The sequence below is a fragment of the Cryptotermes secundus genome, unplaced genomic scaffold (assembly GCF_002891405.2).
Source record: "Cryptotermes secundus unplaced genomic scaffold, Csec_1.0 scaffold144, whole genome shotgun sequence".
Classification (NCBI taxonomy): Eukaryota; Metazoa; Arthropoda; class Insecta; order Blattodea; family Kalotermitidae; genus Cryptotermes; species Cryptotermes secundus.
This window is the reverse complement of record NW_019740655.1, coordinates 113,190-139,139: the sequence shown is the minus strand read 5'-3', so window position 1 is coordinate 139,139 and position 25,950 is coordinate 113,190. Positions and strand designations below refer to the sequence as shown.

Below are 25,950 nucleotides of genomic sequence, written 5' to 3'. Positions count from 1 at the left end.
TTGTGCTGATATGTGAGCAGTCACATTTGTATGCGGTGTATGTTCCCTTTGCTCAATCAATATAAAGTTATTGTAAGTTAGCGACTTTCAAAGCGGATGACGAGTGAACTAGAGAGAGAGAGCGAGAGATGATACCGAGGGATGAGACAACTAGACCGGACTTGCGCCGCGTGAGGTCTCTGAGTTCGCCTTCCAGCGGGTCGTTACAGCCTTTCTGATCTGGAATCGTGCAGTTTCGGGAATAAATCAGATCCCGGGTGAACTGTCTGCTATATCATTCTGTGTATATGCATACTTAAAGGAACCGTAGAATGCAGTCTTTCGTGTTCTAAACGTAAACAGTTGCCATTTGCATACGTGTAAATATGATAGGTTGCAGTTACTGGAAGTGTTGGAACGTGCACTAGATCTTGCATGCTAGCTTCTTGACGATAAATTATGTCTTAATCAGTGTTAAAATAATATATATGTTAAGGTAGAAGTGAATAATCTAGTTATTGTATATAATAACCGGAAATTATACAAAATCAGTTCGGAGTTATGAATAACAACCGGTTGCTATTCATAATCACCACTTAAATACAGTCACCATAACATATTCACTCTTTTAGGTCCTTAGTATTAGCAATACAAGAATTGTGCTGTGATTTTTTTCTTCTGGGTGGAAATTACATTTATACTGTTTTGTAAGCAGGTGTTTACATGCACAGGTAGGCCTTTAAAGACTTGTAAGTCTGCATATCCTTTCGAATATAAAATCATGATAAATTTATTTCGTACCAGGAAAGTCTGTTTGGTATAAAGTAGGACATTTAAAATACTAAAACGTAATTAGCTATTTTTCATCTATTTTCATGTCGTTAATCTCAGTGTCACTAAAAAGTGATGTTAATAAATTTAAGCTTAACTTTCTGGATAATTTATTATTGACAGCAACTTTAAATATAACTATTGATTAAATTAGTGTTGATGGGCCCAAAATATATAAGGCTATACAGTTTCTGACAGGAGAATTGAAAGCAGTCTCGAAAATAAATCTCCGCGAAACTTCAATCATCTTATATCCTACGTGAAACCATGGCCTATAACCCGTGTCTGCTTGCAGGAAAATTCTTGTGTTAAAAGGAAGCAAAGCCCAGTTAACCTTTGCCCAATTTCTATAAATCAGCAATTAGGCAATCTGCACTGTTTTGGAGATGTGCTTCGTGTCTTTCTTTCTATAAAGCAGAATTAAACAGAGATTGTGAAAATACTGTGTACAATTTTCTCATAACAGGAAATATAAATAACATTATGAAATCCATTCTCTTCAAAGTGCTTTAAAAATTAAGTGTAGTTCATGAGGAAAGGAAAGTGAAAGTGGTACTTAATAATTCCGGAGGCACCTTTTTTGGAGGGGGGGGATGAATTGAATAATTAGATTAAATTAAATAACTCATCCCACGCAATAAGCAAGCATTTTATTCACTGCAACTATTCGCTTTTAGTTCATACTAAATTGGCAAGAAGGCAGAACAAAATTCTAAATGAGTAAACAGTCAGTAAGGTCTTGTAAGGCCTCGCCATAGCTCAAGCGGTTAGTCGCTGGCTTCCCACCGGGTTCAATCCCGGGTCTGATCAAGTGCGATTTGTGGTGGACAAAGTGGCGCTGGGGCAGGTTTTTTCGAGTACTTCGGTTTCCCCTGCCAATCTTCATTCCACCAATTGCTCCACAATCACCCTCACCTATCATCTGGGGCTGGTACAATAGGCCAGAAGTGGCCGCAATATAAGGAACTTAGTCCCACCCCACTAGCAATAAAAAAAAAGGTCTTTTAAGGCTTCACTCTTCACTATTATCACACACTATGAAAGAAAATTCGGATAGGTCTATACGCAATGTATTGTATAATACATGATTAAAGTCGTGTTGTAATAAAATACTACACTAAAAGAATAAAATAATTCCAATTTAAACGCAGTCTGAACTAAACCAAGACTTTCTTTTTATTTGATTCTTAATTGCAACCTTTGCAAGAACAACTGAAGCATTTGTTTTCCAGTATATTAGATAATTATGTTGGAGAATAAAATGTCTGCAGTACAACAATTATATTTTAATTAAATATAAATATATATACATGTAGATCTATAAATTCAAGTGGAAGGAGCTTCATTTAAGTTGTATGGAGAGGAGATATTTCAATAATCTTCTTGTGTGGCCGGGAGACCGTTGTTCATAATTGAATACACAAATTTAGAAATGCACATATAACATCAGTTTTATTTACCTCGAAAACAGTAAGATTTGCTGAAAAAGTCTGTTGAGCACAGAAGTACTCCTTTATGAGTCTGCATAGCATTTTTCAAAACACTTTTCGCTTCCATAAATATTTAATGAATAATACCTGAGATATGCCTGTAGGTTATCATGTGAAGTAGGGCCCATCCGTTGCTTTCCTATAATGTTTACAAGTGGAATGTTTTTACAAATTTTAGTGACTATCCCTTACATAAAATTCACATTAAAATCCGTTTAGTGGTTTTCAAATTGCATAGAGGGTGGGAGGGGTGGAGAGGGAAAGTCGGACGGAAGAGCGATTTTAGCAGGCGCTCTGCAGGAGTGCTTGAAACCAGTGTTCTAGTGATTAATATGTTTGTTGTGACAGCTAATTTTCATCGTATAATTTGGGATAGGAATTCAGTCGGTGTATTTCCGAATATTAATAGACCTGGATATTACGTACAAGATACTTACTTTCATTGTTACTTGTTCTAAGAATGCAGTGCGATTGTGTAATAGGCAGTAAGTTGAGGGAAACAGTGAAAGCAGACATTTACAATTTGAAAAATACTTCTGAAATTTCTTTATATTTAATTATTAGAGGATTTATTTTTCCACGTAATCACCAAGATTGTGTTTCATATGGGTACACCGAACACTTAAAGAGAAATTTAAATTGCTTAACTGTTATTTTAGATATGTTTATAAATGCAATAACTGTGTTAACAACAGAGAATAACAGCATTCTTACAGTGAGTAAGTTATCAGAGCTGTTATATTGTAGTTTCTGAGGATGTCACGTAAAGATACATCTAGCCCCGTGTTTAATTAAGCACGATGCCATGAAGACGTATGGAAGAATAGAGATATAGCTCCACCATTCTTGTCCTCGGCATCAGATGGAGGTTTCTGATCAGCTACATATCCCGGCCGATTGTAGCTTATAGGCCTACTGAAAAAAAAACTGATAGTTGATAATATTAATTGAACAAGTAACTGCAGCCTACTATACCAAATTTGTCAGCACAGCTCTTATTACGACAGCCAATGTCCTTAAGAAATGTTTCAGCTCAAATTAAAATCACAGTGGAATTATATCTCGCGAAAGTGTAGGTTCTCCAATAGTGGGTATTAAGATTTTCCTGATATGTGGCGCCGTGTTGTTCGGCAGATAGGTAGCTACGTTTCGGAGGAAATACTATCTCCATCTTCGGGGTCAAACTGGAAATGGAGACAGTAGTTCCACCGAAACGTTGGTTCCTATATATCAAATTACTTTTAGTCAAGTCTCAGAAGGTCATAATCCCAATATGTTTTGCCCTGTACAGCACCCGTGCAGTAAAGACATGTTCATCCGTTTTACAAGGAATTTGTTACAGTTAAAATAATACAAGATAGAGTTATTATTTTGTTTTTACGATGCTACTAAACGTTTCTTCACGTAATGTTGTGCATTCCATGGGAAACAAGAAACTAAGTGCTCAGAAGTGAAAAGTCGTTCATATTCTGAAGAACCTCCGAGGAATGATGTCTCGGCCATGCATTTACCTAATAAACTGATTGAAGTGAGAGAGGTAGAGTGAAGGATTGACATTCTCAGAATGAGACAGATAGTTAATAGTGAGGACTTAGCCATATTTCTCATTATTCTGAGGAGAAACAAAGCTACAATGAGAGGACTTGTCTGATGTGTCACCAGCTGGTGGTATATGCGACGGGACCGCCACCTCGCGGCCGCCGTCATAACTTAAATCGATTCCTCGTATTCTTACTTATGTGTTGCTGTTATTGCACCGCGGTCGTGGAGCCATTGTTGCAATTAGAAGAACCAGAGCTGTTACTGCAACGTCGCGAAGCAGCTGACCAGCAGGATTATTATCGTGATGACGATGAACACAGTACCATTAATGAAGAGGAGGAAGAGGAAACTAACACAACTGGTAAGCTACAACGTCAATTGAATGCACTATACATGCAGCATGACACAGCATGAGGTCATGGCGGAGAACACAGGTAATGAGAACATTTCAACGGAAGAAGAATTCTTCATTAAACAATAAAGAAAACTACACGCTTAACTTTACGGCATACACTCTTAATTTAGTGATGAATAGTCACACAACTTGACTGGGGAAACCTTTTGGGGACACGAAGATGTAGGAGAGAATAAGGTTAAAGGCTGAGCACCAGAGACAATTGCGGACCTCAATTCTTTGTAGAGATGAATTCCAGTTCATCTTTGACGGTAGGTGGAGGTGAGCGACCAGTGTTAGGAAGAACGGTATTGTGATCAATATAAAAATAGACTGTCCTCTTAATTATATTATCATGTGTATAAGTGACTATAGACGGGGTATTCTTTTATACACAGCGCGTGATTACATTTTACAGTTCACTATTACACACACACACATACACTTAGTGTCCACAGTCACGTCTTCACTGCCGTTGCTTGGTTAGGCTTTCAATGGCGGATGTTCCCCTTTTTCTGGGTTCCTGTTTGGATAGGGACTAGCTCTATCGATTGAGCCCAACTTATTAGGTTTTACCTGAAGACGAAGACAGTATGGTCTCCGAAACTTTGTGTTTTTAAATATAAACAGGAGGGTGTTTTAGACACAGACAGGACGATGGGTAATGCCCAGAAACGTAATATTTGACAGTTCTTTCAGTTTTAATTTTGATTTTCATACATTGCACTATGCCTTTACTTTTCCACATTCTGTTCTGCAGTCAGGGGAGTTCTATTTGCACGGAATTCATAACATGTAGCCATATTTGTGATTTCACATTCAGGGTTGGAATGCCTTTCTAGAGCTAAGTAGAGGCTCCAGATCGATCAAAAATGGAAAGACTGGCATTACCAACACGCATTAAGAGAACATTGTTACGACATATGTTCAACAATTTGTTGTTGTATACGTCGTTGTTGGGAGGAATAATTATAACCTCTCGAGTCCCTGAAAACAGTTTCCTCAAAAAGCATGTGGAACTGAGTATATGGCGTCTGTACACACCACGCCTCTCTTCATTCCTAGCCCTGCTAACCTTTCATTTTTTATAATAATTTTGTTAGGCGCCGAAATGTCAACGTAATGCACTAATGCTGTTGCCTTTTGTACATACAACCAGATACAGCGGAACTGAGTCAGCAATTGTATAAAGTTTTAAAGCGTTTAAAGACTTTAAATTTAAAAATAACAACGCTTTCACACGCGACATACTAAGACGACAGTGCAACTATTTTAGCAGGAGTGTATACACCTGATGATGGCCTAATGAGGCCGAAACATGTCGTAAAAAAAAAACACCAAAATAAGTGTTGCATTTGAGACGGTGGTTACACATACTTACAAAAGACCGATTCAGATGTTCAATTTTAAAGTATGTTCGAAATTAATTGTCAGAACTTAAAAGGCTAAGATTTGCAATCCGTGTCAGAATTGGTGCCATGTAAGGAGTACAGGTGGAAAATGTTGCAGTAGTAGCACCCGAATATGTCGCTGTACCCACGAAATTTGTGGAGGGGTCCTTATTATGAATTCATATTCGTATTATTTCGCAAATTTTCACATTTACCATGTTACTTTGTTCGATTTAAAAGGGTATTTTTAGAGGCCAGTGCCCTATTTCTCTGTCGGAGTGTCGCTGACAAAAGAAGGTAGAAAGAGAAACGATGTTCTTCGCTTGATTTTGTCAAGGATACTGACCATCCTAGAGTACTTAAAGAGTAATAACGAGGTACGATACTTCTATGTAGTAGGATGAAACAATTAAAATGCGAAGTGAGCTCTTCGCATAAGTTCATAAAATGGATTGAGATACCTGTGCTGCCGTGTTTTTGTTCACTATCCAACCATCTCTTGCCTGGTCTAATGTCGGCCATATACAAATGTTTTATGAGCTTACATATTTTTTCCTTCTATTAAAACATCTATGATTCGATGTTAGGAGGTACGAAATTGTAGATAGTTAAATTCACAAATAAGTAAAAATATACATATATTTGTCTTACTTTGTTTAGTATTAACCTAACTAATTCACTCATGGGGCTGAGCCCTTCTTGAGAAGCTCCTAATTGTGCAGCTACTCAAGAATTTCCCAGCATTTTGTGGAACCCGAAGGTTCATTACCGTGTTCACAAGAGCCCCCAACTGGTCTCTATCCTGAGCCAGATCAATTCAATCCATACCATTCCATCTTATCTCTCTAAGATACGTTTACTATTGTCCACCCGCCTACGTCTTGGTCTTCCCAGTGGTCCCTTTCCCTCTGGCTTTCCCACTAATATCCTATATGCATTCCTCTGCTCCCCCATTCATGCTACTTGCCGTGCCAATCCCATCCTTCTTGACTTGATCATACTAATTATAATTGGAGAAGAGTACAAGTTATGAAGCTCCTCATTATGCAGTTGGTATTAACATAAACCTGCGTCTAATAATGCTTCTTTCCCTGCCAATGGAGGATTAATAAATTTGACTGACAGAAGGAAATTATACACATTCAGTGGCTTTGCTGGTACAGACGTCTAAATTAATTGGATTCAGATGGGGATATGCATGTGCTTCTTCTCTACAGGTCTTTAATTGGCCCCAAGAGAGAGAGAAAATGTACGTCGTAGTAGCGCATGTCTTTGAGATCCAATTATTGTGGGTATAGATTTGTTGCCCATTATGAGCGCGCAAAAACTGATACAGGATTCCTTACTATGGAAAGTGCTTCTCTGAACATCCACGTGCCCGGATGGCTTCTGTGTGTAGGTAGCGGCCTTGCGACGGGCTGATCTCCTGGTCAAGGAGTCCAACCGACTATCTATAGGATCAAGAAACTGAAAAATCGGCCAAGGCCCAACAAAGGGCTGTAGAGCCACAATAATAATAATAATAATACAAAATTGGCAGCTTATATATACATATCAGTAAGGACATCAGAAGCGTAACTAAACGCTTAGGAACACAGGCATAAAAATTCTGCCCAAAATTTCCAATACGAGAGACACTGTAAAGAACAACTTATCTGCTAAGTGCTATTTATATTATAATGGTACATAACAGCTACATTACAAGAAGAAGGCCAGACTTGCATATCATTCTGTTCCGAAAGAACGTATAAAGACTATAATGTCTGACAGATGGACTATAACTGGAAATACGTCCAGCATAGGAGTGCATTAGACACGGGCATGACTGTGGTACCTTGGAAGAAACCAAAGACATCCTTAAAATCTCTGTTAAAGAATAGGATGTAAAGTAAGTAAAAGGGTAGGCCGCGCCATAGCTCAAGCGGTTAGTCGCTGGNTGTAACAGGCCGTGAAGGCCCATGGGGTTGTGAGACGTTGAGGCTTCCACATTTTCTAGATAACCGGCTCATAGATTGCGGTAACGTTGTCAGCCTTACGCGCCGGCCGTCCTTTACCCCCAGAATATTCCTTGTACTCATTTCTGTTAGAGGCTGAATCGACCCTAGGGCCATAGTGCGGCTTGAAGGATTAAGTACATTGAAAAAAAAAACACCTAATCGGGATTCGAACCCCGCGACTTTCCGGCTTGTAGCATAGCGCCTCAACTAATTACGCTACTGCGTGCCCCAGATCTTACATAAATATGTTCGAAATAAACCCTGTCTCTGTCTCTGTATATAAAGAAGTTCTGTGACAGTGCGTGAAAACTCTGAAGTTATGCAAGTTATGTAGTAGAGTGCAAATGAGCGAGCAGTCGTTTATGTTTAATAAGAAGTGGGTTTTCCCTCCGATAAGTGTCGTAATCTCGGAATTGATTCTGAAAGGAGACAGACCAGAGAGCCCAATCCGTCAAAACAGAAGGAGAAGAAGAATCAAGTTGCTTATAAGAAGTAGGATTTATGTATTAATATTTTCAGTTTGCCATAATTTAAACGGACCGTATTTAAGTGAACGCTTATCATGTATGCATGTCTCCTGTCAATTGCAAGCATATTCATGAACAAATAAACACGATCGCTTGTGATGCCATTAATCACCTCGACTGTAAACTCTATCGGGAAACTGGAAGTTGTATATTAGACATGACTTGAAACTCCATTGCAGAAGTTCTGTACAAAATGGGGTCCAAAAAGGTAAAGTCAAATTAGCCCCTGTGCTTAGCTAATTAAGCACTACGTCAAGAAAGCGTATGGGGGGTTGGATGAATAGCTCCACATTTTCTTGACCTCGGCACTAGTTGGAGGTGAGTAGTCAGCTTCACGCCTCTGCCGCTTCACCCCGGGGAAAGAACCCCTGTGCCCACTGGATACAAGGTTGGATGGGCCCCAGAGCCTGTAGAATGGGGTCTCAGCTTATTTTAATTTACCTGTTAAGTTTTCATTTTTGGGGTCGACATCATTACCTCCTGGCATAAAACTGCTGCATTAACGAATGTTATAGAATCCTAAATATATGTACTCTTTCCTTATAGTCCGCTATTTAATGATCTGTTGCCCGTAAGTTTCCTTTTATAGCAGTGAAGTTATAGACGAAATATGTATGAATGAAATCGCTCTTTAATATAATAAACCTATCATCTTTACTATATCTTCTAAATAATTCCATTATAACTTATATCTGCATTTCTTCACACTGTGACTATCACTGTCTGGAATCAGCCCGGTACAAATAAGAATCCTGTAGCAATACTTCCAGTTTACCGTTGTTTTCAACTGGCCGTTCTGAAGTATACAAAAGCGCAGTATAAAGATACAGATTTTCCAACTTAACCCCATATTTGTAACACTATGAGAGTAGATATGATGCGTAGGCCCACTTATACTGTATAATCCCTTCCATTAGCCCCGCCTTGTCAGCAGTTTACTTTTCCCCGCCCCCTTCTCTTACCATTCCTAGCAGCACACATCAGTTTGTCTTACATACCAACCAGCAACCATAGAAAGAGCGCCTAGGTCAGTAATTGTGTAAGTACTATTTTGTTATTGCTAGTGGTGTGGGACTAAGTCCCTTGTACTGCGGCCACTTCTGGCCTATTGTACCTATTGTGGAGCAATTGGTGGGATGAATATTGGCAGGGGAAACTGAAGTACTCGGAGAAAACCTGTCCCAGCGCCACTTTGTCCGCCACAAATCCCACCTGACCATACCCGCCATCGAACCCGGGCAGCCGCGGTGGGAAGCCAGCGACTAACCGCTTGAGCTATGGCGCGGCCCTGTGTAAGTACTAAGTTAAACATTGCATATGATGCTAATTGAGACTTTGAGGTAACAGGTAAAGGTGTAGGCGTAGCTGTCCCTGCGCTTACTTAATTAAGCACTGCGATAAAGATATGTGGGGGAGTGGAGGTCGAATTCTAATGTGGTTTTTGGTCATGTACATAACTTGAGTCCCCCTCCATTCATATGTAGTACATATTCACGTTCATATTGCTGTTCCCAGTGGGCACCTACAGTGCATACACAGACAACCTTGCTCACATTGACCTGAGAAGTAACGAGTTGCTTAGTAGAAGATCTTGAGGAAGTAAAAAGTAAAAGTATCCTTGTAACAAGCCATGGAGGCCCATAGGTTGTGAGATGTTGCGGTTTCCACATTTTCTAGACAGTCGGCTCATAGATGACGGTAATGTCAGCCTTACGCGCCGGCTGCCCTTTACCCCCAAGAATATTCCTGGTACTCATAAACTTCAGGGGAGCCGGGATAGCTCAGTCGGCATAGGGACTGGCTACGGGCTGTTTGAGTTCCGGTAGGGGCAAGAATTTTCTCTTCTCCACGTCGTCCAGACCGGCTCTGGGGTCCACCCAGCCTCTTATTCAAAGGTTACCGGAGGCTCTTTCCCCGGGGGTAAAGTGGCCGGGTCGTGAAGCTTACCACTCACCTCCAATTAGGCCCGAGTTAAAAATTGAGATATTTACATCCACTCCACCATACGCCTTCATGGCGTAGTGCTTAATTAGTTAAGCACAGGGACAGTTTCACCTTTTTACGTTTACCTACACAAGAGAATTATGTAGGATATTTTTATACTACAATTACATAAACAAAAGTGTTGAACCTGGACTGATGTTTATATGGCGTTGCCTTTATATTGTGGCAGTTTTACTGACATATTTATTTCCGTTGTCGTATTTCAACTTTTTAATTCTTAATTAAATGACTACTTAACAGACAAGAGTGCGTTATATTTTAAATATTTTAGGGCCTGAAGATAATATTTTATTGTTTAAGTTTTTCGGCCATTTTGTGAAACCTGGTGAAAAATGTTTTGCGTCATATGGCTGTGCATTTATACTTTATAATTTCGTTGCAAATTATTGTTTGTTTTTTTCTGATGGTTTCGTTTTTTAATTGTTGAAAATACAACTGTATGAATACGATTGTTGAATTAATTTGTAATTATTGTACACCGAAACTTTTGAAGTGTTGTGAGTTCTCCCGTAAAATTTATATTATTTTACATTAAGAAAAAATTATATACCGATGACGGAAAAATTCTCATTGTATTTTTGCGTGCTACCTCCTAACCAATTATGTTCTATACCTCGCCCAACTACTCTATTGTTTGATATATTGTCGATGGCATAATAAAATTTTAACCCAAAATGTAAAGCAGAAAATTTGTGGTTCTGAATAATTAATAATTAACTTATTAAACGTGGACTTGTTGACGTGGTTATCTCATAGAGCAAGTTTCCACATGGAAAGCTGCATACAAAATCGCTTAATTCGGATATGCATCATATGATTCGTTTAACGTACCGTAGAAAATAGCTCACATGGAGGACGGAATGTATGTACATCTTGAGACCTCTGCAGGGTGTCAAGAGCACAGCTGTAATTACATTCCATCTACGTCCCAGTGTTCATATCCCAGTAGAATCTCAGCTATTTACATGCTTATCTAAACCACAGTTGTGTTTATAAGGTACAGGAAGCTCCATTAAGTATACATTTTGATAAGTTTCAACCTGTTTTATTTTAATGTGACTGTAGTTTTATTGTGTCCTTTAATTTACTAAGCCTAGCTCACAGATTTGAAAATAACGAAAATATATCGACAATCGCAGCCGAGGCGGGAGATCCCCCGTTTTGTATTCGGGAATGTCGTAGTGCAAATCTGGACCCTGATAACCAGATATCCTGGCCGATACTTTTCTTGGTATTCCTCAGCTTCCTGCAGACATTTTTTGGGGCAGTTACTCAAATTAGGTCACTATCGCTTCCTTCCGTGTTCTCTAGAATTTATTACTAATTGGCCTACTATTCGACGCTTCAGTCTATAAGCAGAGTTGCCGGCTTCGTTACATTCATCATAAATAAATAAATAAATACATAAATACTCGTAAACAAATTTGAATGTATTTATGCCTCCAGACAAAATTCAGTCCCGATTCACCACAGAAGTCTGAACGTTTTGTTTCATATTTTAATTAGTGATGGAGCAATACTTCATGCTCGGAAATGGAGATATTGTTATTCTACTGCTGGTTTCCTCTAAATAGACTTTTACAGTTATGGTATAAGACATAAGGTTTATGATACTGTGGCGTATAGACTCGTTGCTAGACAGCAGCCAGCGCGCCAATGAGCTGGCTGGGTAGCGACCACGTTGGAACCCCAACAGTCCACACGCAACCGTAGAGAGCTGCGTTTTCTGTTGGTCCGTGCCGAAGGGTTATAAGCGAGATGAAGGTTAGAGCTTAGTTCAGAGTTCAATCCCGTGTGGAGGCGGTTTCGAATACCTCAACCGTAGCCCTTCGAGTCGTAGGTGGCGAAGAAAGTGAACCCAGTGCGTGGATGTATAGATATGCCACCTAGTTCCTAGGGGATATAAATACGAGGAACCGGGCCCTCTAGGTTGGGGGCGTCTCGAATCTGAGGCAGTAAAATGTGATAATGAGTCCCGCGAGACTCGGACCCGAGAATGACTTCGCTGGCGAGGACCAGCAACAATTCTAAACGAGAGACCCATCGTCTTCCTCAGAGAGGATGTTACGTAAGGACTATAACGGCAAGTGTTCAGTTGAAAAGATATATCGGATGTGGGTCTCTAGGTGCTTGGCAGCAAGAAGCTGATTAGCCGTGAGCTGCCAGTCATAAAGTAAGGCTAGGAACACACACAGCGACGTCGGTCGTACTACGTCCGTACGGTTCATGTCGCATCAAGTAGTATAATAAAAATTGTAGTCTTAGCTTTCATACGTGACGACATGCGACATCTACCGTACGACAGTCGGGGAGTAGTCGGACCAAACCACAACTTCATCTCTCCTTTGACTGATTGGATGCACCCAGTGCAATCTTTCCTGCTGCCTCCGGTTTTCTTTTCGGTGTCCGTGAAAATACCACATAGCAAGTACGCGCTCTCGGTCCAGCGTTCATTGTTCCTTCATCAAAACCGCGATTCGGTGCGGATAAAGTCGCTCTAGTGTGAAAAGGAGGTCGTACGGCAAAAAAATCGTACGACTTTTTTCCGTATGACCGATGTCGCTGTGTGTGTTCCTAGCCTAACTGAGACTATAACTCTGACTCTGAGCTTAGTTCAGTTGTGGGATATGTGCCAGGCGGTAAGGACGTAAGCGGAGGGCAGTGTTAAGATCCGTTGCCAGGAGACGACTAGTGAAGACATAGGAGAATTTATATGTGCTGTAGTTTCAGTGGTTTTTAGGGTGTGTAAACCAATGAGGTTTTTATACTTACTTGTATTTACAATCTGTAAGTGCTGAGAAAAGTATGTAGAACCATGGAGAGAAAATAAGAGATTGATGGAGAGAATCATATGATGAGGGGTTCTGTAACTTTAACTGTTCATTTCATGTTATTAAGACAATGAAGTGAAGTTAAATTAAATGGGATAAGAATGTAACATATATCTTAAACATAGAAAATGCATACATTTTAGTCAAAAATTCCTGTTTGATAAATATTAAAGTGTATCTCAAGGAAGTGGGATTTCAATTTATGGACCGGATAAAGGACCAATGGCGGACCCTTGATGGGAACTATCTTGAGCAGATCAGAGACACTCAGTTTCTCGATAACTCTCCTCATGTAGTTAGTTTGGCATTGTAATTAATTACCGTATTAATTGAAGTAACTTGTAAAATTTAGTACTTAGTCTGTAGGCAAATATTTACTTAATTACTTCTGATTACCGGCATCTGATGTGAGGACTACACAACGGTTACAAATTTGTTGTCCAATAGCGCGCACAAATATCTGCGGAATTTGTTTCGTGAGCTGTAGGGGTGACAGTACGAACAAGTTTGGCCTGTATTGTATGCAACCCTTCCTACAGCCCCAGATCGATGCACAGCTTCTGCCTCCACAGTAATTATGCCCCTCCACATTCTCTTTCCAGCATCCATCCCTACTATATCGCATTAAAATAACATCCGTCAGATGCTTATAGGTCTGTCGCACTTGAAGGGGATTTTAAAATTTGTGTAGTATGTTACTAAAAACAAATTAAAATCTTATTACCTTCGAAAATGCAAAAAAAAAAGAGAGATCTACCCGGACTGCAATATTAAAGCGGCTTAAATCGGTCCTTGAATAAAAACTACTTAACATTTTAGTAGAATTTAAGGCGTTACGGTACGATATATCGTCATATATAAAAGTCCTCTCCTTCAGCATTCTCCTTCCGTCGCCTCTAATCTGGCTGCCACGTGACCGAACCCCAGCGCGTTGCTTGGGAATGGCTTAATGCGGAGACTGACCACTAAGGCGCTGGTTGCAGGTAGTATTACTTCTGAAGAGTACTGTCTTCTGTGATATAACCCGTGTATTCCGTTGAAAGTCAACCGACGTTTCGGAAGAACGTATTGCCTACATCTTCAGGGTCCGATAAAGCCGAGCAAGATACCAGCGAAAAAGCAGGTGGCAAGTTGAGTGATATATTGCTCGGTTTGTGCGATCCTGAAGATGGAGGCGATATGTTTTCCGAAAAATTGGTTGAATTTCAACGGACTGAAAAGGTAAATTTGTCCCTCTACTTAACTAAGTAAGCGCTAAGCCGTGAAGGCGTAAAAGCGAGTGGATATATAGACCCACGTTTTCTTGACCTTGGCACTAGTTCGAGGTGAGTGGTCAGCTTCACGCCACGGCCGCTTTACTCCCGGGGAAAGAGCCCACGGTACCCATTGGATAGGAGGTTGGGTGGACACCATAGTCGGTCTGAACAACATAGAGAAGTGAAAATTCCTGACCCCACTGGGACTCGAACTAGATAATCACGTCCAACTAATTTAGAATGACTTTATGGAAAAGTCAAATTTGAGAAACTGATAACCGCTTGGCTCCTCAGAACTCCCATATCACTTACATAATCTGAAGCTTCATTAGGACCACCAAGCGCACAAGAGCCCACCACAGAACAGTGTCTTTAGCCAGACGAATCCAGTTCACGCCCTGAAGAACTGTTTCTTAAGTTTGACTGCCATAATTTCGTGTGAATTTCTTCCCTGCGTGCTGCATTCCCAATCGTCTCATCCTCATTGCTTGATCACCCTAATGATATGTTTATGATACTGTAGCGGTAAAGCTATGCATTTTATTTGGATGTACATAGTTCAAATGTCAACCGGAACACCGGCTGCCCGGACGGCGTTTTCTCGTAGTTTTCATCACTCCCACTAAGCAAATGTTTGGATATTCCCTGAGTAGGACACGATCGCTTATTTCCATATCATTTCCACTTCATTATCCAGCAATTGTCATAATATCCAATACTATTTAGTTCTGACATATCGAGAGGGAAGTAAAATGAAGTATACAATTATTAATTCCTTCAATATACAAATTTCTCATACCTTCAGTTCTTTTAAGTTTCGGTCCAAGTACTTTCCACCACTTTTAGAACTGTTGTATGGACCATTTAGTGTAATCTTCAATGGGTCTTTACCTGGTAGTAAATACAGCCGGAGCTTGAAGGTGATCGCCTTGTCCCTAGATGTATAATAATCTGAAAATTTCCTGCACACTCCTTTCTGAGATTCTGAAGCAAATGAAAAATTGTATTTGCAGGTATACAGGCCTGTGTTCTACAGCCTCAAAGAGAAGGAGTGAGATTTAAATAAGTTACGGAACAAGGGCATTTGCTACACAATGGGAGAACCATAGCATAAACATTCTGTCTCCTTGACTTTGGTTATGAAGCTGACGGGAGTCGGGATAGCGCAGTAGGTGTAGACTGCCTACGGCCTCGATGACTGCGGAGTCGGATTTCGAGTCCCGCTAGGGCCAATAATTTTCTCTTCTCCACAATGTCCAGACTGGCTCTGAGGCCCACGCAGCCTCCTATTGAGTGGGTACCGTGGGACCTTTCCCCCGGGGGTAAACCGGCTGAAACCTGAAGCTGACCACTCACCACCAACTAGTGCCGAGGTCAAGAAAACCTGGGACTATACCTCAACTCCCCCACACGCCTTCATGGCGTATTGCTTCATTAGCTAAGCACAGACACCACTTTACCTTCTATGAGGCTGACAATACACCGCACTGCCAGTCAACACGAAGCTCGCTTTCCACCGCTACCAGTAGAGTAGCCGCCATATTGATCCCTGCGTCAACCCTCACCGTCTCCGGGTCACTGTTCAGAGCTGAGACGTTGCCGCAGGCCGATAGATGCAGCCCGTACGCGTTAACACATCACACCCTCCCAATAGACGCACTTCCTATCTTGCAGAAAGAAAATGTCAGCTGGAATGAATTTAATATCAATTCTAAGAAAATCTATCAGACAGTCAGAGCCTTCCCTAGAGTAAAGAGTGGAGCAACCGTCCAGGCCACTGATTGGCCAATTGAAGCCTGCCCCGGGTGATTATGATAATGGAGAATTTGGAAGAATAAAGATTGGTAGAGGAAACCGAAGTACTCGGGGGAAACGTAGAACCCACCTATCGTCACTCGAACGCGTGACTATATTCTCTTTATACTATATAGATCTTTTGGTTCGCGCATTAGCAATGTTGATACTAATTGTAGAAAATTAGTTAGCGCTTCCTCGAATGGTATAAATGTTATACCAAGTTTCTCGAAAATCTGTCGTTTTTTAAAAGCTAGAAATGAAAACAGATGCACATAGAGGCAATATAGCCTAATTTCTATATCTAAGAAATGAAATTAAGCTAACAAATTGGGTTCAGTACAAAATGGACTCCTTTATGTAGAAGATGGACAATTAGTTCCTTGTTCAATAACGGGGTTATTCACTTACATGGTCCTGTGAGATATTTAATATCTGAGTTGGAACCTATTCTCTTTACACTCTTTTGGATGTATTCCAGATTCGCGGAAGAACAGTAAGTCCCCAACATTTCCGTAAAATTCATTGTTCTCTAAATATGCGCGAAAGTAATAAATCAGCCACTTTCCACGGTTTCATGCAAAACGAGCGAGATCCGTGTGCGTAACGGTTCTTCCTGTGCAATGTCTAGGTCAGCTTAAACGAAACAAATAACCGCGTCCTCTTCAAAGGAAATACCACAACAAACTTCATGTGTTGTCATGGCTACGAAGCCTAAACCGCCTCTAAAAATGTCCAGATGACTTGCAGGTAACAGGGAAAATTAACAGGCAAAGCTCTGCAAAATATAGGATTCTTATTCTTGTAAGATTTGCGGCTTTCACGGCGGTGACTATGAAGAAAACAGTCTTCTTGGATGTGGCGCCGTGTATATGTGATGTTAACCCACGTTTCGGAGGAACGTCGGTTAACATCACATATACACGGGGCCAAATCCCAGAAGACTGCTTTCTTCATTCTTATTGTTGTTTCCCAAATTTTATGAACAAGGTCTTTTGGCCTGTTTCGATCCAGAATTAATTATTAAAATAAGAAACCGTAGAAATTTGATAGGTCACCTTGGACGTGGGTAGATCAGTTGTAAGGTCTCCCATCTCTGAGACTCCATGCCTCAATTTGTATCCGAAATGTGGAACCCAGCGTTCGTGTAGTTCAACTAACTAACGGAAACACTGAGACACTAACACTCAAATGCGAATAATCTGTATATTTTAGAAGTTATTTTTGTACAAGTTTGATAAAATAGTTTTTTTTAATTAACGTTTTCGGAGTTAGGTTCACGGTAAAAAGTAATGTAAGTAAACCTATCCCTTTAACAGGCCCTGAAGGCCCATAGGGTGAGACGTTGAGGGTCCCACATTATCTAGACAATCGGCTCAAAGATGGCGGTAAGGTTGTCAGCTTTACGCGTAGGCCGCGCTTTACTCCCCAGGAGAATTATTTAATTAATTCCTGGTAGGGTCAAGAATTTTCACTTCTCGACCTCGTCCAGACCGGATCTGGGGTCCAGCCAACCTCCTCCTCAATGGGTACCGGAGGCTCTTTCCCAGGGGGTAAAGCGACCGGGGCGTGAAGCTGATCACTCACCTCCAACTAGTTCCGAGGTCAAGAAAACGTGGGTCTACACATCCATTCCCCCATAGGCCTTCTTGGCGTAGTGCTTAATTAGTTTAGCACAGGAAAACTATTTATTTTACGTGTTGTTTGAAATCTGAAGAACAAATTTTAGATTATAGTTTATGTCTTATTTTCCTTCACACATTAATTAAGGAAACGGAACATCTCAAATTAATCTCCGCATCTTTTCTCTGGATGTCCCAGTCCTCAAAATTCATACAATACACATAAATTCAGTCGGTATAGTCGCATCTACTTGAATGGTGCGAAAGTGTCAGTACTCTTTCCTCTTTCTGTTCATTATGGAAGATTTCAATGGCTGTTGAAAATGGAAAACTGAAATCGGTACTTTTTATTTCTATTTATAAATTGAAATAGAAAGTTGAATTTTGTGCAGCTAATAAAGTTGAGTGATATCAGTGATGAAAACTATTTCCAGTCGAACCGTTCAAACAGAAATTATTAAAATTGTTTACTTTCATTTATTGACCAATATTTATTTCTAAAAACGTTTAACAGCTGATAAGTAGCATAAACATAAAATAAATTGTCTTCTGTTCTTAAGGGAAGGGCCTGCAAAATTAAATTAATACAAATTTTCTTTTCGCCACTAAATTCAGTTAAAAGTAAAAGTAAAAATGTAAAGCTATCCCTGTACCAGGCCCTGAAGGCCCATAGGGTTGTGAGACGTTGAGGGTCCCACATTGTCTAGACAATCGGCTCAAAGATGGCACTAAGTTTGTCAGCCTTACGCGCCGGCCGCGCTTTACTCCCCAGGAAAATTATTTAATTAATTCCTGGTACTCATTTCTGTTAGAGGCTGAGTAAACCCCAGGGCCTAGTGCGGCTGGAAGGATGTTACATACATAAATACCAAAACATAATAATCAAATTTTCAAAATGGTTGTTACGTAAAATATTCAAACGACTTCCCTCAGAAAGAAATACCAGCACAATCAGGATATTTTATTTATTTTAACATGACATGACAAAATAAACATTAATAAAATGAAGTGGATTTTATCATTTGGAATGCTAAGTTTGAGGAAGAATTACAGATGTCAACGTGAGGATGATTTGGAGGTTCATACGTAGAAAGAAATTAAGTACAGACAAAGAATAAATTTGCTTGACAAGATGAAAGATGCTGCAGACAGATCGGGTATAGTCTGAACGCAGATCTTGTGGGAAAGTGTGTAGAAAAGCCTATGTGTACTTACACCATGGAAAGGTGTTTTTGAGAAGATAATATTCTTTCAGTACATCAAGATATCCCCCAGCGTTTTAGAGAACCCAGGTTCTTTGCCACATTCGCAGGAGCCCACTATCGGCTTCTACCCTCAGTCAAGTAAATAAGTTAATATTCTCACACCCATTTACTTAAGGTTAATTTAATATCATCCTCAGATTATTGTCCAGATTTTCCAAGCGGTTTCTTACTGTCGTGAAATAAGACCTCGAGGCTTTTCCATGTAACGTAATTCTTTATTATTCACTCGAGTAAAGAAAACCAAACAAACAAGGAACTTAGACTAATACGATATGAAACTAGAACAAAACACTATCAAGTCATGGATCACAAATCAAAGAATTAAAGGGGAAATATATCTCAATTCCTCGTCTCAGTCTCTCACACTTACCTTCAGGTTTTCTGAACAAAATTTTATATGAAACTCTCAGGTCTTCCTTGCCAAAATCTGTATGATGTGACCACCACATGAGCGACTATTAGCTTCACAAGACGGGCGTTGCCCTGTGAAGGTAGATACTTAAATAATTACTTCGTTTATTTCGAAAAGTGAAGGCGGCAGGACGCCGTAGTAAGTTACTCTTTCCATGGAGGTGTTTTTCCTGGTGTTACCCATTTTGTGGGTCAATATCATGTACAGAGGAAAGGCTACCTGCGGCAAATAATTTGTGGCAAGCAAAGGTAAAGCGAAGCTATCCATGTAATAGGCCTTGAAGGCCCCAAGGGTTGTGAAACGTCGAGGCTCCCACATTTTCTAGACAATATGTGGAAAGTATGCCAGGAATTTGTGGAAATAGAATATTAGCATCTGGAAGGTCGAGAGCTCGATATCCGATGAGGTCATTGGATTTTTCAATTGACGTAATTCTTCTAGCCGCACTATAGCCTTGGGGTCAACTCAGCCTCTAACAGAAATAATTACCAGGAATCTTCCTGGGGTAAAAGGCGGCCCGCGCGTAAGGCTGACAAACTCACCGCCATCTGTGGAAGTCTTGGCGTCTCACAACATTATGGGCCTCTATTGGGCCCAGTGGGCCTAGGCCTACCTCCATGAACTTCACCGTTCACTTCGGTTTTTCTAGATCTTACACATTCGGTAGGACTCCTTGGGCGGGTGATCAGCTCGTCTCAAGGCCTCAACACAGCAAAGCGCACACAAACATCCATGCCCTGAGTGGGATTCGAATACACGATCCCGGTTTCCAAGCGAGCGAAGACAGTACATGCCATTTCAACAGACTACATAGCGTTATATCCCAGAAGATAGCGTTCTTCACAGGTCTGTTCAATTTGCGCTGTGAAGTAGGCATAAACATATGGCATGCTCAAGGTATGCAGTGACGCTGTAGATACTGCTGTATACTTGTTCTTGATGGCGTCACTCGTGCATCGCTTTCAGACTTGTGACGTCAGAATCGATCTGCTCGGTAGGAGTTTATAAACGTACATAGATGTAGCGCCGCTGTGTTAAAGCTAAAGAATAATTTTTTTTTTTTATTGCTAGTGGGGTGGGACTAAGTCCCTTGTACTGCGGTCACTTCTGGCCTATTGTACCAGCCCCAGATGATAGGTGAGGGTGATTGTGGAGCAATTGGTGGAATGAAGATTGGCAGGGGAAACCTAAATACTCGGAGAAAACCTGCCTCAGCGCCACTTTGTCCACCACAAATCGCACTTGATCAGACCCGGGATCGAACCCGGGCCGCCGCGGTGGGAAGCCAGCGACTAACCGCTTGAGCTATGGCGCGGCCCAAAAGAATAACTTAATACTTTTCTAAAAGCCATGCTGTAGCTCAGGTTCCTAGCTGCCGACTTCTCAACCCGACGGCCTCAGTTCGATCCCAGGTCAGGCCATGCGTTTTCTCTGAGTCATTCGGTTTCTCCTCCCAGTTCTCATTCCATCGCTGTTCCACCTACATTAGTCATCCTATTGTAGATGCTATACGAGTATTGTCTCGATACTGACAGCCTCGTTAAATAACAAACCAAAAAATAATCTTCTAGAAACATTGGTGCCTTAAAATTAATTCTTGACCTATATTATTTAAGAGTTTCCTCATTTTGGATGCCAGTTGAGAGTTTTGGTTCATTGGCCCTCTTGTTCATCTCGATAACCTAAGATTTGCGGAAAATGCATTTTGGGGCCCGAAACTGGTGTTAAAATCTTCTCTACAACTTTTATTGCGACCATTTCCCTTTTTTATAAATATTGTGGCGTGCAGAGCGGTTGCTAAGCAGTGATTCGGTAAACAGTGGCCGTTGCTAGGTAACGGCCGCAACATGCGCGCATGCGACAATAGAGGGACATATATTTCTAGGCAAGGGATCAGTAAACACAATTAAAATAATACGGGAAAATAAAAGACTGTGCTTTCCGTAGTGTTCACCCCGAGGCGTGTTGATCGAGAAGTCCATGGGAGCAGTTAGTGTCAGAAGTTGAGAGATGGCACTCAAAGGTGATGACAAGAGATGAATTAGACAGTGACAACTTCACGTGTGATTTGAAGTGACAGTGAGACTGTTATAATCCGTTGGCAGGACACGACTAGTGAAGACTGAGAACCCTAGCGCATGCGTAACGGTGAACTGCAAAGTGCGTGTAGATGAGCGATAGCGCTGTATTGCTTGTAGTTACGAGTTGTGTGAATAAAGTGTCAATAAATCGAGTCATCCAGTCCCTGAACCCGTCTTATAAATCTCGCTCAAATCCCATACACGTAAAAATAATCCAATGAAAGTCCATTCAGCAGACGGAGGGACAAACACACAGACATGCAGAAGCTAATAAGCCCGTTTTTACTGCTTTTTGTTGCGAACGCGACAAAACCTGTCTTGAGGAGGACATTTGGGACATAAGAGGGAGTAAGTAAGAGAAAGCTGGAGAAAAATGCATAGGCCTAATGAAATCCCTAGATCGGAGTCTTTCGGAAATTAGGAGCTGTAGGATTTGGGGTTCTGACAGCGGTGGTTATGAGGGGACATGGGGGCTGCATTCTGGTTTCTTGCTTGGCTTCTTCTTCGAACCAGAAGATGGACGGGACATGTTCCTCCGAAACGTCCGTTCACTTTGAACGGACCATACGGCGTTATAGCTCAAAGGATAGAAATCTTCAAACTAATAGTTTTTCAGTTGCTCGAGGAATTTATCGCCTTTTACTGGAAACTGAAGATCCATTATCATGCTCACAGGTGTCTACTGTTGGCTCCATCTTGGATCATATGGCTTCAAACCAGATCCCCCCCCCCTTAAAAAAAAAATTGCTTCACGCCTGGACCTCCTAAGTGTTCTGTTCCTTTCAGATTTTCATTTTGTATGCATATCTCCACTCTCTCATGCGTACTACATGCCCCGCCCATTTCATCCTTCATGAATTAATGAGAAATTGTTTTAATGTTGGTTTATTTGTTGTAATATTTATTTATTTATTTATTTTATTGAAATGTTTGTCATATTTGTTAACAACGTCCTAGTCAATAGTGTGAATTAAATCATATATAACAAAACAAATTTTGAATATCTATAAAATTATTCAATGAAATTTAGAGCAAAATATTAGGATAGCTCAGAATATATTAAATAAATAGATGAGAACGGATAATGGGTGGTTCCCCAGCTGTGCTGTGAGGGTGTAGACTGGATTCTTATGGTTCAGGATAAGAGTCAATGGCACCAATGAACCTTCGGAAACCACAAAATAGGGGTAATGTCGTGGATAACCGAACGACTGTCAGCTTCTCTAGAATGATTTCTCTGCATTGGGTTAGCTACGTTAGATATCCAAGTGACAATGACGGAGTGCGGTGACGAATTAGAACATAAAACTTCTTACTATCTGAACACAATTCAATATTTCGACAATAATCTCTCTAATACCACCCTATCCCCTTAGGAGCAACATCAGAATTATTATTATTATTCTGGTTCTACGCCCCTTTGTTGGACCTTGGCCCCCTTTTCAGTTTCTTGATCCTGTACACTGTCGGTAGGACTCCTCGGACGAGGGATCAGCTTATCGCAAGGCCTCTACCTACACACAGAACGACACAAATATAGAATAAACACACACAATACAGACATCCATGCCTTGAGTGGGAACTGAAGCCACGATCCCAGCGTTCGAGCTGACGAAGACAGTTCATGCCTTAGACCGCGCGGCCACTGGGACCGGCGCAACATCAGACTAAAATATAAAAGTAATAGAATCGTGAATTTCATAATAAAATTGTAGATTTTCACGACTGTGTCTATAAAAATGATTATTTTCTGGATTGTGACGCCGTGTAATCTGGTCAAAACATTGAAACATTAAAAATAACTCCACTCTCGCAGATGGTTTGTGCTGTGCTGTGGCTTGTATGCCCTGTCCTGGTGTCGGTGCAGCTGTCTGGAAATAGGGGCTCGGTCTAACTTCCAACTGAATAGGTTTTACCTGAAGACGAAGACAGAATCCAGTCTCCGAAACGTTTGTTTCTAAATAAAAACAGGAGGATGAATAATGTCCAGAAACATAACGTTTGGCAGATTATAGACCTTTCGAATAAATATACTTCCTCTCTCTACAGAGTTCATTATTCTTATCTAAAAATGCAGACAGTATTTTCTTTCATAACGTCGGTAAACATCGATAAGATTACATGGTCTCACATCCCAGGAGACAGTAATTTGCACTATTTAATTATTTTCGATCTGCACAGTTCCTTTTGGGGCCATGTAACCGTACAGCAGCGATCTGTCCTGCTCTTAAATTAACAGAGCGCCGTCCACGGGGAACAAAAAGTTAGTTACCGTATTTACGCATGTATAGGCCGCACATTTTTTGCCAAAAATTCAAGAGGAAAACTGGGGTGCGGCTTATATTCGAAATATTCGAAATCACACTTCATTTAAAAAAAATATATTCATAATTAGTAATACAGGGTGTAATACTCCTGAAATAATATTCCAAGAAAATTATTTTTTCTATAATTTCTGTCTGAAAATTGTGCTGCGGCCTATACACGCACGCGGCCTATACATGCGTAAATACGGTAATAATCGAGAGCTCTTGGTTGCATCTGAAGGGTTCTGAGGCGATGGTATATAACACTCAGAATTACTAGGTCTTCAGGCTTTGCCCATCGTTCAGTATTCTATAAACCAGAAAACACAACGTTTCGAAAACTGGATTTTTTTCCAACCTCACGTGAGGGGGGAGACACGTACTCTGTTGGGACCATCACCTGAGGACAGAAACAGATCCACCTTCCGAAACGTTCTTTTTTTCTAGTTTTTAAAATACTGGCTGCTGGATAAAGCCCGAAAACCCAGTAATTCTGAGCTTCAGAGGTTCATGTTTATTGGTAGACCTGTAATTGACCTGTGATGATGGCGCCGACCTATTGCTTGCCCGAAGTTAAAAATAGACTATTGCCCTTAATAGCACCAGTGTTGCAACATTAACGGAATAAGACAGATTATCCAGGTATTGGCCTACTACGACAAGTTACGTACGCGGACAGATCCAAATCAAAACTCTGGAACAGGAACCTCTTCTTATCATCACTCTGAGGTGTGGGCCCCAAAAAAATAACTTCATGTAACAGAATCCTTCCAGAATTGAATGCAGTGAAAAATAACTTCTATTTTAAATCAGCAACACAAATTTACCTTCCCACTGTAATTACTGAAAGTCCAAATAAGGTAATTTTGAAATAGAGAAACGAGTAATTTTATAGAAACAGGAAATCTAGCGTTCAGAAAATCAATAGATATGCCAGACAAGCTGAGCATGGAGAGCGTTCCACTTTCTCGTAACAACGGTTACTATGGTAACCATCATCCCACCGAATTCTCTCGTGCATTCCCCCTTACTCCTCTTCTTTCCCCTTCCCCTCTTTTGCAAATGTGAAACTCTGTCCCACACCATTTTCCTTCCGTCCTTGTTTAATCCTCGTTTTCCCCCTAAGTTACCCACTCCCATACGTTTTGTTTTTATAATTTGAGTACCGGCATTATATTTGTTGTGTTTGTCGTTTACCTTAATATATTCAATATATCTCTGTCACTAAAGTTAGTGCTTGTTAGCAAGCTACCAATCTTTAATAATTAAAAATTGCGTACTCCTTATGCAGCATTCCCTACGCGTAATTAATTAAGCATCATGCACTGAAGCTGTGAGAAGAGCAGACGTACAGTCTCACCATTTTAACCTCGGCACTGGGCGATTGAGGGTCTATGCTACAAGCCGGAAGGTCGCGTGTTCAAGTCCCGATGAGGTCATTGGATTTTTTTTCAATTAACCTAATCCTTCCGGCCGCACTACTGCCCTGAGGTCGACTCATCCTCTAACAGAAACGAGTACCAGGAATTAATTAAATAATTTTCCTGGGGAGTAAAGCGCGGCCGGCGCTAAGGCTGACAACCTTACCGCCATCTTTGAGCCGATTGTCTACATAATGTGGGACCCTCAACGTCTCACAACCCTATGGGCCTTCACGGCCTGGTACAGGGATAGCTTTACTTTTACTTTAGTTTTACTAGGTGGAAGTTAGTGGTGAGCTTCACGCCCCAGCCGATTTACCACCATGTAAACAGGCCGGGTACCCATTGTGTAGGAGACTGTGTGGACCTCAGAGTCGGTCTGAAAATTGTGGAGAAGGGAAATGTCTCTTGTCCCTGTCAGGAATTGAACCTTGATTCCCTGGTCATCCAACCTATAGCATATCAATTTTACCGGATGAGTTATTCCGGCTGTGTCCGTAATATTTAGTGCATGGATGTCTGTGTATGTTTAGCTAGCGGCCTTGCAACGGGCTGATCCCCCTTCCAAGGAGTCTGCCAACTGTGTATAGGATTAAGAAACCGAAAAAGCGGGCAAGGTCTAAAGGGCTGTAGAGCTATAGAGAGAGAAAAAAATGTTGACACAATATGATTTGAAGAAAGCAGTCTTCTGGGATTTGGCACCGTGTATATGTGGTGTTAACCGACGTTTCGGAGGAACGTATCGCCTCCATCTTCAGGGTAGAAAAAAAATATAAGAAATCTGCAAGCGAAGAGACCGTGAGAACC

General features: G+C 40.8%; 1 protein-coding gene across 5 annotated transcripts in view; it reads left to right on the top strand.

Moving 5' to 3' along the window:
- The first annotated feature begins 186 nt into the window (after window positions 1–186).
- The window catches only part of LOC111872356, a 64,077-nt gene continuing 38,313 nt past the window's right edge, over window positions 187–25,950 (top strand). For 2 of the 5 annotated variants that reach the window (XM_033754656.1, XM_033754653.1), the window contains exons 1-3: window positions 187–475; window positions 612–710; window positions 3,592–4,203. In XM_033754656.1, the coding sequence (XP_033610547.1) occupies window positions 3,951–4,203 (253 nt within the window). In that variant the 5' untranslated portion in view covers window positions 187–475; window positions 612–710; window positions 3,592–3,950. The remainder of the gene's footprint in view (window positions 476–611; window positions 711–3,591; window positions 4,204–25,950) is intronic. The other 3 variants (XM_033754657.1, XM_033754654.1, XM_033754655.1) reach the window with 3 other exon arrangements.